This window comes from Canis lupus, chromosome 11 (assembly GCF_003254725.2).
Source record: "Canis lupus dingo isolate Sandy chromosome 11, ASM325472v2, whole genome shotgun sequence".
Lineage (NCBI taxonomy): Eukaryota > Metazoa > Chordata > Mammalia > Carnivora > Canidae > Canis > Canis lupus.
In genome coordinates this window covers 38046711-38065219 of record NC_064253.1, presented here as the reverse complement: position 1 = coordinate 38065219, position 18509 = coordinate 38046711, and the positions used below count along the sequence as shown (strand labels likewise).

At 44.3% G+C, this 18509-nt stretch overlaps 1 protein-coding gene across 4 annotated transcripts in view; it reads right to left on the bottom strand.

Moving 5' to 3' along the window:
• Nucleotides 1–18509, bottom strand: part of ADAMTSL1 (ADAMTS like 1) — an 873193-nt gene that overhangs the window by 114835 nt on the left and 739849 nt on the right. For all 4 annotated transcript variants that reach the window (XM_049116156.1, XM_049116157.1, XM_049116158.1 and 1 more), the window contains 2 exons: nucleotides 13651–13804; nucleotides 11633–12761 (listed from right to left, as the gene is read on the bottom strand). In XM_049116156.1, coding sequence (XP_048972113.1) covers nucleotides 11633–12761; nucleotides 13651–13804 — 1283 coding nt within the window. The remainder of the gene's footprint in view (nucleotides 1–11632; nucleotides 12762–13650; nucleotides 13805–18509) is intronic.

Sequence of the window (18509 nt, the reverse complement as noted above, 5' to 3'; positions counted from 1 at the left end):
TAAAAGGCAGAAACTCCCTGGCATTAGCCCTTTCCCTAGGATTCCATGTAGACAGAATATTACCTGTGAGCCACTTTTCACCCCTAAGAAGGAATCAGTATTTTCTTCAAAGTATCTAGTTTCACACGATTCTTCTTGTTCACCTGCATTTCCTTTGAAAAATCCCATAACCTTTAGGAAAGTCTTGTTTAAATGCTTTAAGCTATTTATTAGCTTATTATTTATTATGCATATTATGTTGACTGGTAGCTCAGTCTTGGGCCAAAGTGTTGAATAGTGAGCCGGGACTTCTCTGCCAGTGTGGGGCTATCAGCAGGATTTAGGTTTTCTTAGGGAAAGGATCGATATTCAACCAGCTTGCCTGCTTGCTTGCTTTTGTTTTTTAAGATTTTATTTTTTTATTTGAGAGCATTAGAAAGACAGAGCAAGCAAAAGTGGGGCGCAGAGGGAGAGGTAAAAGTGGGCTCCCTGATCAGGAGGGAAATGGGGCTTGATTTCAGGACCCTGGAATCATGATTTGAGCCAAAGACAGATGCTTAACCAACTGAGCCACCCAGGTGCCCCCTCTGCCAACTTTCCTTCCCAATTTGGTAATCTGACTTCCAGTGCCAATTTTAGAGAATTTGGATTTTCTTTTCTATAAGGAAGTCAGCAGGCCCTTACAGGTATTGTTTCTGGACTGGGGTTCAGATGTAGGAATACTGAATGTACACCTGCCCATATTACATGCTAGATGTGGGGAAGAGTTACTTGTGAGACCCTTTGACCAGTGTACATGCAAACCAGAGTTAGCTTCTGCCTGAATCTCAGCTCAGCGTAGTGAAGGGTAGGGGGGCCCAATAAGTGTTCAGTGTTTATGCAGGGTAACTGAAAAGCAAGAAGCAGTTAAGCTTTACCCTGCTTGTGGTGTAGGTCTCCAGATGCACACATGCACACATTTGTGTTACAATGCTGTAAACATACACAGAGATGCAAATGCATATGCACAATTACAGGGTTTACTGAGTACCTATTATGTGCCTAGTACTATTCATATTTCTATCTGGGAATGTATGCATAAAGGTAGAGTGATAGAAAATAAAAGAAAGTCTTTCCCTAACACACATGTGCCAAATAAAAACGAAAGCCTCACAGATTGCAAGCCAGCTGGCTAGAAGATAGAATGTTAATTTATGCTAGATCTAGCTGACCCCAGTGACTTCTTTTTAAAACAATGGCCAAGTCCATGGATTCAACTAAGGTTAAAATCAACACAAAGAAATAGTCCCTGGAGCCAGACTTTCTTGAGTTCAAATCCCAGCTCCACTGTTTATTAAGTGTAATACTTTGGGCAAGTTAATCTAACATTTCTGTGTTTCAATTTTAGCATCTGTAAAATTGGGATAGTAACCCCAAAACATTATTGTAAGAATAAACAAACACCTGTAAAACACTTAAAACAGCATCTAGCTCAAAGCAGTTGGTCAATAAATGTTAACAATTATGATGATGATGATTTCTTCATTGGTCTGGATGTGATGGGAGATAGGATACCACAAGGTGTTTATTTTCAGTACTTAGTCATTCTCCAGCAGGGCTTTTCAAATTGTAGTTGTGTGCTACAGAACCTCGGGGTTTCCTGACACTTCTGTAAAGGAGAGTATGTGGGCAGGGCAGGAATGTTTCATTGGGAGTGGGTACCACTCTGGAACTCTGCCATAATTACATGTTAAAGACAAGCCATAATTGCATGTTAAAGTTCAGATTATGCAAAATCATGTAGATTACAGTCTCCAGGAATTAAGAAACTTCCCTGCGAATCACTACAGTTCATTCCTTTATTCATGCATCCCTCAGTTTTATCATCTGTTGAGTGTCTATTGTATTTTTGGAATTGTGGAGAAGTTGACATACATTTTTAAACATTTGCCCTGGAGGAAGATTAACATAATCCAGAAGATTAACATAATCCAGAGTCCAGAAAAACAAATAGTGAATTCTAACACGCAGTGGTAGGATGGGCTGAGATGAGTACAATGTATAAGGGTACTATGTGGGTCGTGGAGGGGGTCATCCTGGGATTCAAATTCTAGCTCTATTATGCCAGTTCAACCGAGCTTTGGGGATATGCTTCTGGTAAGGAAGAGGGTAGGGTGAGGCAGATGTAAGGCCCCGGGCAAATTCATAAACAGCAAATAATTGTGTACTCTGAAAGGCATAGCTCAGAAGGGTGAGGTGGGGGGTATGGTAAGAGATCAAGCAAGTGAGAGAGACAAACGTCAAATGATAGAAGGTATTGCAAGTCATGCTAAGGCACTTGGAACTTATCCTCAAGTGATGGCAAGCCATTAAAAGAATTTTAAGCATGGGAGCAGCATGGACAGGTTTGTTAGAAAGATACTCTGGCAGTAGCATATCAAATGATTCAGAGCAGGAGTCAATACATTTTTTCTATAACAGGACAGATAGTATATATTTTAGTCTTTAGAGGGCCACCTATAGTACCTGTTGTATATTCTATTTCGTGTTTGTTTTAAATAACCCTTCAAATAACCTGGGTTCAAATCCCAGCTCTATCACTTACTGGGTGTGAGACCTCAAGCAAGTTGACTCAATAACTCTGGGCTCAGTTTCAGTAGCTCTTACAATAACCCTTTAAAAGCCATTCTTAATAACCCTGTAAAAAATATTAAAGTCACTGACTGTAATTTGCCAACTCCTAATCTAGAAAAGGCAAATACAGAGTTTAGAAGGCTGTTGAAATCATTTAAAGTGAACAAGGGACCAAAGTAGAGGCAAAGAGAACAGAGAAAGGTGGAGGAATGAGAAACCACTGAGGGGCAAGAACAGTCTAGAAATATTTTGGTTTGGGAAGCTGGATAGGTGGGAGTACTCTTTCCTGAGATCCTGACTTCAGTTTTAGATATACAGAGTTGACTTCTGTGGGGCATCTGGTAAGGATGTCCTGTAGGCAGCTGTGCAGAAGAGAGGCTTGGGCTGGTGCTGGACACATGAGAATCACTGGCATCTAGGGGAAGTCTGGAATCTTGGGGGTTATTAGTGTATACAGAGTGAGACTCCCAGAGGGTAGAATAAGAGGTAGGTAGCAGAAGAGAAATACACAGACTGAGAAAGAATACCAGAGAAGTAGGAAACAAATCAAGTGGGTGGTTTCTAAAGAAAATGTGCTTAGCCTGTATGGGATCCTGATCAGAGTTCAGATTAGGTAAGTGTTTTCAGAGACCATTTTCTTCTTTTGGAACAAACAAGAAACAACTTTTTTATTGGGGGCAGGGAGCTCTTTCCAAGAAAGTATATTGCATGCAGCCTTAGAATATGAGGTGGACAGGATACCATCAAAATCCTAAAGGACAACACAGGCAGTAACCTCTTTGACATGGGCTGTAGCAACTTCTTATTAGATAGGTCTCCCAAGGCAAGGGAAACAAAAGCAAAAATAAACTATTGGGACTTCATCAAAATAAAAACCTTTTGCACAGCAAAGGAAACAGCAAAACTAAGAGGCAACCTATAGAATGGGAGAAGATACTTGCAAATGACATATCTGATAAAGGATTAATATCCAAAATACACAAATAACTTATAAAACTCAACACTCAATGGCTCTGTACGTTAAGGGTCTGACTTCAGCTCAGGTCATGATCTCAAGGTTTGGGGATTGAGCCCCATGTGGGGGTTTCATGCTCAGCATGGAGTCTGCTTGTCCCTCTGCCCCTCCCTTGCTCATGCTCACTCTTTCTCTTAAATAAATAAAATCTTAAAAAAACAACACCCCCAAAACAAGTAATCCAGTTAAAAAATGGGCAGAAGACACGAAACATTTTTCAAGAAAGACAGAGATGGCTAATAGACACATGAAAAGATACTCAACATCACTCATCATCTGGGAAATATAAATCAAACCACAATGAGGTATCACCTCATACCAGTCAGAATGGCTAAAATTAACAACATGGGAAACAAGAGGTGTTGGCAAGGATTTAGAGAAAGGGAACCTTCTTATATTTATGATGGGAATGTGAACTGGTGCAGCCACTCTGGAAAACAGTATGGAAGTTCCTCAAAAAGTTAAGAATAAAACTATCCTAAGACCCAGCAACTAGGTATTTACCCAAAGGATACAAAAAATATGGATTCGAAGGGATAATACATGTACCGTGATATTTATAGCAGCACTATCAACAATAGCCAAATTATAGAAAGAACCTAGATGTCCATCAACTGATAAATGAATAAAGATTTTATATATATATATGCATATATGTATATTATATATATATAAATATATAAATACACACATACATACAATGGAATATTACTCAGCTCTAAAAAAGAGTGAAATCTTGGTAGTGTGGATGGAGCTAGAGAATATTATGCTAAATGAAATAAGTCAAAGACAGTGCCATATGATTTCACTCCTATGTGAAATTTAAGAAACAAAACAAATGAGCATAGAGGGAAAAAAAGAGAGGCAACTAAGAAACGGATTCTTACCTATAGAGAACTGAGGGTTACTGGAAGGGAGGTGGCTGGGGGGTGGGTTAAGTGGGTGATGGGAATTAAGGAGTGCACTTGTGATGAGCACTGGACGATGCATGCAAGGGGTGAATCACTCATTTTACATCTGAAACTAATATTACACTGTGTTAACTAACTGGACTTTAAAAATTTGGAGAAAAAAGTAGAGAAGGCACCATATATTTAACTCTTTGAACCACACACACGCACACACACAGACACACACATACACAAAGAGTATGTATGAGGTGGACAGAGAGAAGCCAAATCTATAATAAGCTGAGAGAGAATATTAGGTGGAACTTAAAAAAAATTCATAATTAGCAACCTTGGGGGAGGCAGCTAAAACAGTCTGCTGTATGCAAAATATTTCCAGGGTATGGGCTGGCTACTCTAGGGCTATCGTATTAAGGTTTTCAAGCCACTCAGATACCATTAATGCATGAGACCCCAGAGGTGAGGCTCTAAAACTTCTTTCCTGATGTACTTTGTAGGGCAGCAATATGGTGAAAACAGTCAATTAATTACAGGTTCACAGAGCTATGGGTTCAGCAATGAAGGCAAAGAGAGAAGGAGGCCAAGTTTTCTTGTTTTCTAAATCAAGCGGCATCACAGCCCTGTGAACATAAGTTTCTAACTCACTCCTTTTCTGGCTGAGTTGGAAAGTCTAGTTCTTCTTTATTTTCAGGTTGAACCAAGTGGCCGCACTTGCTTATTTTAACCTCTACGCAGTCCAGAATGTTCCCCCCAAACTGACAGATTTGAGGTCTGTTAACTTCCATCATGTCTGCTCTCATCACACCCCAGGCACTTTGTGGTTTGCCTCAAATCCAAGGACCTGTGTGAACTCAATCTAACCCACATGCCGGTGTGTGGGTTGAAGGAAGTATATTAGGGGGAAGGCAGGGAGGAAGGGAAGGTGCCTGGAATTCCTAAGTGTCACCTTCAGGGTGGAGTTCTGTCTCCCACCACTAGGTCTTTTAACAGAACTAATAATAGCAAGTGAGCTTCACTTTCTTCCCCTTTTCTTGCTCAACATGTTTCTTAACAGCAGTCCTCGAATGTCTGGTCTCAGAGTCACCTGTGGTGCTTGTAGGGTGAGAATTATGGGGTACTGCTGTAGAGGGTGTTTCTGGAGTAAGGTAGGATGTGGGAATCTGCTTTTCTGACAAGTTCCTGGTAATCATTGTGCATACGAGCTTGGGAAGGCCTTTTCTATTCACTTTTAAACGTTTAGAAGTTTTGGGTTTTTTTTTTAAAGGATTTTATTTGTTTATTCATGAGACACAAAGAGAGCCAGAGACATAAGCAGAGGGAGAAGCAGGCTCCCTGCGGGGATGCAGGACTCAATCCTAGGACCCTGGGATCACAACCTAAGCCAAAGGCAGATGCTCAACCACTGAGCCACCCAGGCATCCCTAAACATTTAGAAGTTTTAAGAGAAGTATTTTTTCCACTGGAGTTTAAAAGAAACTCAGGGCTCAAGTTATTTTATTCCATACCAGCCTTTCACTGTTTCTTAGCTTCTAGAGAGCAGAGACTTTGATTTATTGTTTCACGGTCTGGTGCCTACCACTGTCTATAATGCCAAGCATATATTTGTGGAATCGAAGGGGTGATTGCGAAGGATATCTCACTAGACCCCCCACTTCCATTCATGTTCCCCTATAATCCACTTGCCACAAAGTAGACAGTGTGAGTCCGTAAAAATGGAAATTAGATCATTTTACTTTCCTAATATTTTCCAAACTCTCCCTGTGATACTCAGACTAAAAGCTAGATTCCTTCTCTTGGTCTCTATTAACCTCATGGCCTCAGGCCACATCACCTCTACCTTCTACCTACCACAGCCCAGCCAAATGAGTTTCTTTTGGGGTTCCTTCAACACACTGAACTCATTTCACTTTGAGAGTTTCACATTGCTCTTTCCTTATGCAGGAGTGCTCTTCTCCTGATGTCATATTGCTGGACACTGGCCATCACTCCCATCTTGGCTTATAGGTAACCTCCTCAGAATACCCATCTAAAGTGGACACCAAATCATTCCCTATCACCTGTTTCAATTTTCTGTCCAACACTTATCACCACCTGATGCTTGTGCATTTTTCTGTGTTTATTGTCTTGCTTCATTCATTCATTCATTCACTCACTATTTAGTATCTGTTTGGTGCCAGGCACTATTCCCAACAGGGGGATACAGCAATAAAGTCCCTACCCTTATGAACACACAGTCAACAAATAAATATGTATCAGATGGTGGTAAAAGTCTATGAATAAAATAGCAGAGTTAAAGGGATAAAGGGTGATGAGGATTGCTCTTCTAGATAGTGACCAGGGAAGGCCTTTCTGATGCACAAATTTGAGCAGAAATCTAAATGTGTGTAAATTGCATGGGAATACAGACTACTTTTTCATTCACAATAGTCCTTCTTAGTGACTAGGTGTGTGTGTATGGCATATAATAGATAGGTTAATAAATTCTTATGGACTGAATAAATATCCATACTGATTTTTTTTTTAGCGCTTGAACACTGCATTTACTTCTATTGCTTCCACATGAGACTTTGAGTTTCACTGATAGGGAGTGAGTCTTTTTTTCCTCTATCCCCAGTATCTAACTGAGGGTCCGGCTCTGAGGATCCATGGGAATGTTATATGAAATAAAGGAGAAGCAGGGGATTATGATGAACCAGTCTATCATAGTATATTCAATAACATCCCATAAACTATTGCTTGATAAGTTGGCATGTGAATTCATTTCAACTAGTAAATTATATATATGAGGTACACTGGTATTGACTTGATAGTGATTTTTTCATAGAAGCAATTTCTTTCAGATAAAACTTTGGCATACTGAAAAGCCAAAGAAGTAGTAGACTTCTCCTTAGTTACTTTCTTCATCTCTTGACCTATCTGGCTGGCTCAGGTTACTAAGAGTATACTTTAACACATGGCAAAGTCCTACAAACCAATAGCCAGCTGAATCTTGCAGATTCTTTCAGAAAGATGGATTTGGTACTAAGCAAAAACAGACTAACTGAACTACAGCACTGGGCATTTCAGCACATCTCTGTGTGAAAATAAATGAGCATTTCTGAATTGCTACCGGACACAGGAATGATGACAAGCAATGAAACCCAACACAGAGAGGTCACCAATGGCCCATAGCAAAGGAGTCCCAATGGCAGCTCTGTGCTCCTGCATACTCTGTGCAGATATATTCACTCTCTTTTTTTCAACAGGACTTGGAAAACTGTATAGAAAATAAAGCTCCAGTCATATTTCTTTTTGGCTGGCTAAGTTAAATGGAGAAATTATGACATCAGAGATCAGTATCCCAAATCTCATATTTTTCTTTACCGGGTGCCATTAACTTGCATTGGAAAGCTCTGTCAAGGGTAGATCTAGAAAAATCTTGAGAGTGGCAAAAACTGTAAAACTGTTTGCCCATGTGCTTCATGTGCTCTTCCTCTTAATGCTACTCCTAACCCTTGCTGCCACCAATGTCCTTGTGACTGAAGAGCCAGGACTGGCTCTAGTCTAGCACCTTCGGTATCTTTAGCACCTGGCTCCCATGTGTCTTTTTCTAGTAAGATTCCATGGAACCCTCTTCATCTTAAAGACGTTAGAGCTAGACACAGAGTACCCAAGGAGGTGAGAATTAAAAGGTGAAAGTAATGTTTCCTAAGTGGTATTTCAAGAACTCTTGGTATCCTTGAGATGACTAGGGCAAAAAATTGTTCATTGATCAAAGAACTACTTGGAAAATAACGCATACTGCATTATTCACTTGGACAGTCACAACACACATTGGAGTGCTTAAAGGAGTTTAAAAAAATAGAAAAACCAAAATAATTTTCAATTGGGGGATAGTTAAATGCATTCAGGAACAGTAATCAGCCATTAAAAATGGTGACGCAGATCTCTACATACTATAATGAAATGTCTTCTAGACATGTTGTTGAGTAGAAACCACATGAAATTTCTAAACATGAGTAATATTCCATTAAAAAACCCAAGTCATATATGTGTATATGTGTTTTATATATAATGCAATAAAATATATAAAAATTCCAAAAGGATGTATACCAAATTATTAAGAGAGACAGACTCTGGGGAATCGATGTGGGAGGATGAGGGAGACTTACATTTGTACTTTATAGATTTAGGTATTATTTGAATTGCTTTATAGTCCTTTTACTGCTTTTATAATAAAAATGAGAAAAAATATCAAGCACTATATTAAAAAAATAGAAGTAAAATCCAGCAGCAAAGTACATCTGTTCAGCTTTAAGTGAATATGTCCCAAACTCATGCAACTGGTGAACTCCCATTTTGTGGAGGGGGCTCAGAAATAGCTCATGCGACAGAGATTGAAGCTCCTGTGCTCAAGGCTTTCCCCACTCCCCACCAGCATATGGGTTTTTGTCTTCTGTGGCTTTTTGTAAGTGAGTGAAAGAGGTAGAAGGGACCTCAGAGATGAACTGGTACAACCTCCCTGCCACTCCCCTGCTTTTGAAATGAAGGGACTAAGGTCATACCAAGTGAAACAGCATGGGCTAGGGTTGGGCAGACCTGGGTTCGAATCTGCCCTCTTGATTCTGCCTTTTGCGAGCTAACATCATCGAGCTCCCAAACTACTTTGGGCCACAGTTTTCTCATCTCTGAAATCGGGATAGCAGCTCCTATGTTGTACCCTGTGGTGGCCATTAACCAAGGGCGATGGCTATGAAAAAGTTGCTGGCACAGAGCACTGGGTCTGTGGTGAGTCAAGAAACATTAATTCCCATCTTTTCCTGTGTATAGCCAAATGCTATTCCCTTCCATCCCAGTAGCGCAATCCTGGACAAGAGGTCTAGGAATAAAATGGTACCTACACTTGAGAAGCTGACTGGCTGGTGGAGAAGATGACATGATTTGGTCACAGTAGGTAGGACGGTGCACTAATAGGCTTCGAGTGCACCATCCACCCCAGCACCAGGGCACCACTCTTCACCTGCACCCGTCATCCTGGGGGATCTGACACTGGGGCTACCTCTCATCGACTCCGTGACCTCAAGGGGATTTACTCCAACTTCAGCTTGACCCCAAAATCTGTTGTAAAGATTTCTAGGAAGATCTGCAGGAACCCTAGCCATTAGCTGACCAATGAAAGCGTGAGCTGGGGAGAACCAAGCAGCACACAAGAGGAGAGGTTCTTGAGGTGTGCATTTAAAATGCCTGGTGCAATAAATCCTGCATTCAAACCCTGTCTCCAGCACTTCTGTGTGGGTTCCCACATCTGTGTCTCAGCTTTCTCATTGTTGAGAAATATTGTTGTGGTAACAATAATAGTGTTTAAACTGTAAGGTTATTTTTGGAGATTAAGATGCCGCCTTTAAAGCACTGATTACCGTGTCTGGCACATAATAAGAGTACGCCGGAAAAATACTACTATTGTTATTAAAGGTATTTGGCCTATAAGTACTAAGGCTGAGAGGCAATATTATTGCCATTTCAAAGGCACAAAAGATGTAGGCAGGCAAGACAAAGTCACATTTGTTCCCCAGTCTCAGAAGAGGAGACCAAATTGGACTCAAACAAACTTGATATGGAATCGTTGGTCTGGCTCTTACTAAAGTGTGATCTTCTTGGGTGAGCTGCTAACCCTTGATTTTCTATGTGAAACTGGAGGATAATGTCAATCTTGTGGACTGTTAGAATAAGAAATGCAGTTACATATAAATATACCTGGCAAAGTGCCTGGCACAATAAATCCTCGCTCCTTTCTTTCCTTTACCCAAAGCTAGCAAGCTAGGTACAAGGATTGCCAAGTAATAGTATTTGGGATTATTCTTAATGAAAATAGCATTCTACATGAATTCAGAGAAGATAAAAATTTAAAACGAGGACTCTATGTGGGAGGACTTTAAAGACCCCTCTCTCATCCAGAGTATATGATTCTTCCCATTGACTGCCTATCTTATTTGTGTCACGTATCTTGGCTCTGCCACCTACTATTAAGATCTTTAGCCAGTTCCTAGGCTTTGTTTTCTCTTCTGTAAAGTGTGGATAAAAACTATACCCACGGGGCACTTGGGTGGCTCAGTGGTTGAGCTCAGGTCATGATCCAGGGGTCCTGGGATCAAGTCCCGCAGACTCCTGGAGGGGAGGCTGCTTCTCCCTCTGCCTATGTCTCTGCCTCTGTGTGTCTCTCATGAATAAATAAAAATAAAATCTTAAAAACAAAAACAAAAACAAAAACCGTACCCACTTCTTAGGGCTTAGTTAGAATTTAACGAAATAAACACACAAAGACCCCATTAGCCTGGCAGATTGTCGCTACTCACTTAATGCTAGCTATTATTGTTGTCAGGGCCACTATAAAGATTAAAAGAGAATATATGCAGGAATTATGGCACGGTTCTTGGCACATAGTGTTCAAAAATATTATTGTTATAACTTCTACCACTACTATTGATTTTACATTATAAATGGCCATGGCCCAAGGAAATCAGTAAGTAATACATGCTGTCATCCTCGTAATGACACATCAAAACAGAGACACCGTGAGATATTAGGATAATTAATCACAGGTCTGACTGGGAATAAAAGCTTTCTGGAACAACCAGCTTTGTCGGGCCCAGACAGAGGATGGGCTCACCCACAGGGAGCAGCAGGTGCTGGCTGCACTCTCTCTCCAGCCCTGAGGGACCACACACGGAGACAGTATTCTGATGGATAAGCTGTTCAGTGGGCCATCTCACAGAGTGGTAATGTAATAATGCCTTGGCCTTGAATGATAGCTTTCTGCCAAAAGTTCAAAGCTATCTGGAGAATATCTCATTAATCTTTGGGACCCTACGGGGACTGGGGTGGATAGGCACTGTTACTGTTACCTTACCAAGAGGACAGCATACAGTTTAGAGAAATCAAATACTTAGTCTTGGCTCCAGCAGGCCTATTGGTGACTTGCAACTCAGGCTGCCAGGCCCGAGGCCCGGGGTTCTAAGCCCTACCCTTGGAACCACCTGGAAGGAAGAGCCGCGCGAGCACCCCGGCGAGCACCCCGGCGGCGACCTGTGGCCCCTCGCCCGCCCCTCCCCCCCCCAGCCCCGGTGGCTGCCAGGCTCACCTGTCACTGAACTGAACCGCTTCTCCGTTCCTGGCCCAGCTGATGGTAGGCCTCGGGGTGCCTATGGCCTCGCAGTGCAAGAGCACGCTGAGCGTGCCGCTGGCCAGGGCCACCGTCTGCCCGAGGTGCGTGACCACCTCGGAGGCCGACAGCTGCTGGGCGGCCGAGATCTTCCGCAGGATGGTGGGCTTGCGGTGCGGCCGGCGAGGGCCCCCCACGGCCTCCCCCGCGGGGGCCGAGGTCCGCAGCGAGCTGCTGAAGCCGGACACGTGCTTGCGAGGGGGCACGGCCAGCGGGGGGGGCCTCCGCTCCGAGGGCTTGGGCAGCGCGTCCCGGTGCTCCAGGTGGCTGCGGAAGATGTCCTGGGCCAGCTGGGCCACCAGGTGCTTGCGGTGGACGTCCCGGAGCTCCTCGGGCTGCTGGGACAGGTTCCGGAGGATGTCGTCCAGGCGCCTCTGCTCGGTCACCATGGTGAAGGGCAGGGGCCGCGGGGCCTGCTCGGCGTTCTGGTCCTCCTCGGAGGACGCGTTCCTCTCGGCCGAGTCCTGCACCTCCCACGCGGCGAGGAGCTCCCCGGGCCAGCCGCCCTGCTCCAGCAGCCGCGAGACCAGGTCATCGTAGCGGCTCCCCGCGTCCGTGGCGGGGCCGCGCTTCTCGGCCTTGCTGCCGTTGGAGAAGATGCCGTTCTGGTGTTTGTGGGTGTGCAGGGCCTCCTTGGGGCTGGCCTTCCTCCCCGCCGGGGCCTCCTCCTCGCTCCTGGGGCTCAGGGGCCGGGCCACCAGCTTCCGGTTGCCCCCGATGAGCTTGATGACAAACTGCTCCCGGGCGGGCCCCGCCGAGCAGGTGTAGACGCCGGCGTCGGAGGGCTTGAGGCGGTGGATCTTCAGGTAGCCGAACGGGGCCACGGTGACGTGCGCCGAGCTGATGAGGTGGTGGCCGTCCTTCTCCCAGGTGATGAGCGGCTTGCGGAAGCGCCGCGTGGGGCAGCGCAGCACCACCGCCGTCTTGGGGAGCAGGTAGGCGAAGCCCCCCACGACGAAGTGCAGCTTCCTCTGCCGGCGGGTCTGGATGTAGACCTTCCTGGCGGCCGCGATGTGGGGGCTGTGCTTGCTGGACGGCCGCCCGGGCCCTGCCGCCGAGGCAGTGGGAGGGGAGCGCACGGAGGGCGGAGGAGAACGAGAGTGAGCGCGGGGCGCGGGCGCGGGCGCGGGGCGCGGGGCGGGGAAGCGAGGGAGCGGGGCGGGGAAGCGAGGGAGCGGACGCACTGGAGCCGAGGAGGGAGACAGGGCTTCAGGGGAGGCGCAAGCCCTAGGCTTTGCGGGGAGGAAGCGGCTGCCAGCTGTGGGCCGTCAGGCTGCCGCCCAGGCTAAGCTCCAACTAATGGGGTGCAGCGGGGGCAACCTGCTATCACCCTGCTGGGGCTTTCTACCCCTAGAAGCTGAGATGCAGGTTCTAGATGGAGGGGGACGCCAGGGGCAGAGGCAGTTCCTCTCATTAGAAGGATTCAAAAAGAAAGAAAACAAGCATCATAAAAACAGGCAGGGGACAAAGGGAAGGGGACTGCTCTCCGTTTCCACATCCCTTCGTGTTCTGCAGAGCACGGGCGGGGGGCGGGGCAGGGTACTTGGGGAGGAGAGCCCAGAGGTGTTACAACTCCAGGGATTAATATTAAACATAACAAATCTGTTTAGGGCATTTTAAAACCCCCGAGTGGACAGCATTAGGCTTCATCGGTAATATGCTGACTCCAGCTTCCAGATCTCTCTGTGCCAGCCAGTGAACTTTGCACTACCCCCTGCAAACTGTTTTTCCAGCAGAGAAGAGAATTCTGCTTGGCCACGTGTAATTAAGATTTCTTTTCCATCTCCAGCTGAGCCCACCAGCCTGCTGCTGTCCTCCAGCCCTACTGCCTGACAGCCTCCCTCTGGTCTTGGGTTTAAGGAAAGCTACCGTGTGGCCACAGCCGCTCCTGGGTGGTGGGTTCGGTCCCCCTGTCCCCAGAGCTCAGACATACTCACGTGCACAGGTTGCCAGCATGCAGGGCCTGATGGATGAAGAGAAGGGCAGGGGAGGGCACAGGGAGGAATTGACAATGGCCGAGACCCCGGTTTTTAGCACCTGCCGGCAAATGGCACTCCGAGTCTGGGTGCCTTCTCCGCAGCTTGTGGAACACTGGTGAGGAAAGAGGGACCACATGTACGTAAATGCAGGAACTAGAGGCTAATGGGTTTTTGTATGGACTCTCAAACTCACCAAAATGCGAGAAAAGTTGCTTAAAAAAGCAACAGTCACTGAAAGAGAGAAACATCAAGTATGCAGCACTTTGGGAAGACACGGCCATATTGTAAACACATCCCAAGATTTCTCTGCTCTCAGGTTTCCTGTAGACACTCTACCTGTTCTACTTATGTGGCCTGGCCTTTAGAGTTACAGAGTCATAGAGCCCTGTGTTCAAATCCCAGCTTGGTATTTTACCAGTTGGCAATTCAGAGTCTGTTTCTACTTTGTACACTTATTTTGCAAGGTAGGGATTTTTTTTTTTTTAAGATTCTATTTATTTATTTGAGTGAGAGAGAGAGCGAGCAAGCATGAGCCGGGGGGAGCTGGAGAAGCAGGCTCCCTGCTGAGCCAGGAGCCCAACATGGGGCTCAATCCCAGGATCTTGGGACCATGACCTGAGCCAAATGCAGACACTTAACTGACTGAGCCACCCAGGCACCCCAGCAAGGTTGGGAATTAAATGAGATAATATAGTTTGAATTTCACACACAGAAATGACACTCAATGCTAATTATGTTCTTCCTTCCTTCACAAATATAATTTTAATGTTAAGCATCCGATAACTGTCATACATCTACTTTGTCTGAGCTCGGGTGCTAGAAACTCTGGGAAAAAAAGTGCAAGGTGGTTTGTACCTCAAGGGGCTGTCATCAAATGAGTGTGTGGGGGGGAATCTAAATGTGTTTTTAAAATGAAATATCGGGGGATCCCTGGGTGGCGCAGCGGTTTGGCGCCTGCCTTTGGCCCAGGGCGCGATCCTGGAGACCCGGGATCGAGTCCCACGTCAGGCTCCCGGTGCATGGGGCCTGCTTCTCCCTCTGCCTATGTCTCTGCCTCTCTCTCTCTCTCTCTCTGTATGACTATCATAAAAATAAAAAAATTAAAAAAAATGAAATATCGTATTAGGGAGATAGAAATCAAAACCACAATGAGATACCACTTCATATCCCCTGGAATGGCCATAACAAAAACAGACAGTAACAAATGTTATTGTAAATGTAGATGTGTAAAATTAGAACCTTCTTATCTTGTTGGTGGAAATGTAAAATAGTGCAGCCTTCTTGACAACAGCTTGATAGTTTCTTACAAAGATGACCATAAATTTACAGTATGACCCAGCAATTTCACTTGTAGGTATCTACCCAAAAGAAGTGAAAACATCCATTCACACAAAGACTTGAATGAGAATGTTCAACAGAGAAAAATGTGGAAACAACTCAAATGTCCACCAACTGGTAAATGGATAAACAAAAATATGGTATATTTATATAGTGGAATATTATTCTACCATAAAAGGACTGTTGTTCTTTTGGATATGTAGTAAACAGATAAACCTTGAAAACAATGCGAAGTTGAATTTTATAGTATGTACATTATACCTCAATAAAGCTGTTCAGGGTGCCTGGGTGGCTCAGTTGGTTGTGTTTGCCTTTGGCTCAGGTCATGATCCCAGAGTCCTGAGATCAAGTCCCACATCGGGCTCCCCGCTCAGCGGAGAGTGTGCTTCTTCCTCTCCCTCTGCCCCTCTGCTCCTCCTCATGCTCTCTCTCTCACGTGCTCTCTCTTTCTCTCGTATACCCAATCACTCTTGCTCTCTCTCAAATAAATAAATAAAATCTTTTTTTTAAATAAAATCTTAAAAAAATAAAGCTGTTCAAAGAATTAGACAGTAATATAAGATTTAGTAGGAATATAAAACTACAAGAGAAGTGAAGTATTACAAAATTAATGCTAACAATGGTTGAATGTTGATGGTGCACAAGTGATTTCCCAGCTGAGGTTCTGAAGGTGAGTAAAGTACAAATGTGTGCAGAAACTAGGGATAAGCACGGGAGGCAGGGGAATATCCAGAGCAACAGTTGAAGAGTTCAGTGCAAGAATCCAAGGCAGGCTTCGAGGAAGAGCTAAACCAGTCTGACTGAACAGAGGGAACAAGTCGAGAGTGTCAGGAGCTCAAGAGGTAGTTTGGGGCCAGACGTTGGAGATTTTTAATTTTCAGACAGAAGGTTTGGAATTGGTCCACTAGGCAGTGAGGAGCCATTGGAGGGAGGAGTGAAATGATGAAAGAGGTGTTTTGAGAAGGTTAATCTGGCAACAGTGTCCGGGAGGGAAGGGAGTAAGAGATGTATGGCAGGCAGGGATGTCAGTTAAGGAGCTGCCACAGTAGTCCAGGCTCGAGATGATAAAGACCTGAACTAGGGTCATGGCAGTGTGCCACGTTAACTTGAAAAATGACACTAAGCCCCAAAATATTATCTTATATTTTCAAGTGTTATATGTTAACCTGCTGAAATGAACTACTCCATGCAATGTGCTGTGATATACGCCACCCTGAAAGACATTTTAGATGCAAAAAAAATGGAGGTAGGAAACCCATTGCTTTTGTTTCCTGATGATGGTGGATTCCAGATTCTACCCATCTCTTATTTTATTGTAAATGACAGCCCCAAATCCTGGGATCAGGTGGGATGGAGGCAAAGAGCCTGGAAAATTTAAAAGCATGGTCAGTTTAGTCCTGCCAAGCAGGAAAATAGACTATATCTCTGAAGATTGGTTTATGATTTTGGTCAAGTCTAGTTCTTTATTGAGGCTCAGTTTCCAGATCTCTAAAAGAAAACTAAGCATGAGGAGGGATTTTCAAACCCTCTTCTATGTTGAGGAAGTGATTCAGAGGCTTTCGGGTGATCTGGAGATCCAACCTATGGAGATCTGGGGCCCTTGACCATACTTCAACCAAAACAGCTCTGATTTTTTTTCTGTTTGAGATTCTTGGCTTTGTAGTAACATTTCAATTGAAAAGAGGCCTCTGTGGCTTTAATTTTTAAAAGAACCACCAGGCTATAGAATCTTCTATGTTCCTTCTAGCTCTAAAATTGACTACTCTGACCTTAATTTCTTTTATATTTTTTGGGGGAAAGTACTTTCATAAAAATATGATTTAAAAATATATGATAGCCATCTCTTTCCAGAGATGCAAGGAATTCTTTTAAAGAAAAGAAGTAAAACCTTTTAAGGGGTCTTATTCTCAGAATAGAATCTGAAAGTAATTTTATTTGAAGTGTCTAAAATTTTGGCTTAATTCTGTCTCTGAGGGATTCTGTGCAGTAACTATAAGATTGAGCCCAGATACTTGAGGATGAAAAACACCCATAGATCATCCAGGTCTTCCTTTCTCCAAGGGGAGTCTTGGGGGCAGGGGATGTGGAATGCGTGTTTCATCTCAATCAGAGCACCAGGGCCAAGGCAAGGGCTGTTGGATGACAGGGCCAATAAGAGCCTCTGTGAACACCCCCGGGAGCACATTTGTATGGCACCAGCTTGAGTTGAATCCCAGTGAACTGGTGATTCCTACCCACCATTCCCAGCCCCTCCCCAATGTTTGGAATTTCTACACATCAGCCCAGATAACCCAGAACCTAAGAACATTCCACGCATAAGGGCTAACCAGTCCTACTTCCCAAAGTGTGACTTTCTCTTCCTAAGAAGACTGGAAGAGCCCGCAGGAAGCCTAGGCCATGACCCTGGGTCTAGCCAGTCCAGGTAAGTGCTTCCTTTTATTTCCTCTCCTCCTGACAATGAGCAGGGATGGAAGAGGACCATAACATTAATAGGGTTAACTTTTACTAAGCACAAAGCTTTATATGCATCATTTATCTAAATCCTCTCAAAAACCATATGAGTGGACATTATTATCTCCAATATTCAGATACACAAAGTGAGGCTCAGACAGGTTAAATAACTAGCCCAAGGTTAGAGAGCCAGTAAGTAGCAGAGTCGGGATGAGAACCTAAATTTGCCTTTGAGTCTCTCTTTCTCTCTCTCTCTCTCTTTTTTGAGAGAGAGAGTGCACACTTGAAAGGCAGAGGGAGAGGGAGAGAGACAATTTTAAGCAGACTTCACATCTGGTGCAGATCTCCACATGGGGCTCAGTCTCATGACCCTGAGATCATGACCTGGGCCGAAATCAAGAGTCAGATGCTTAACCAACTGAGCCACCCAAGTGCCTCTATGAGTCCAACTCCTGAGCACACACGGCAGGGTTCCAAAGGTCTGTGATACTTAAAGGGACTCAGAGCACCTCACTTGAGCAGTCTCCTTTCCTTAGTGCCTAAAAACAAGGGGCCCTGCCTCAAATCTGCAGGCCTGAAAGAATTTTTTCTGAATTCTCTGTGTCCCATGTGCTCAGAGGCCACAAACTCCAGAAACATGGCAGGTCCATGATAATACGCACAAGTCCCTTCCTCAGCATTCCACTCAGGACAACTATCACCGACAGAATTCGTAGAAGGACACCTTTTACCGTATGCCCCTGGAAGGAAGTCTCCATCTAGAGCCACTTACTTCGGTGCACTCTCCTACATGGTTAGTTCTGTTATGATTTTTCTTACATAACACCACACCTCAAATCAACATTCCATGGAAAAACTGGCACTTACATGTTCATGCACATGTGTACACACACACACACACACACACTTATTTTACATGCTTTTAATCCTTTATCCTATTGAAAGATAATTGTTCTTAAAATTAAAAAAAATAATCATACCTATTTCTCTTCTGGGACATTTGGGGTGAGGCACCAGAAGGCAATTTT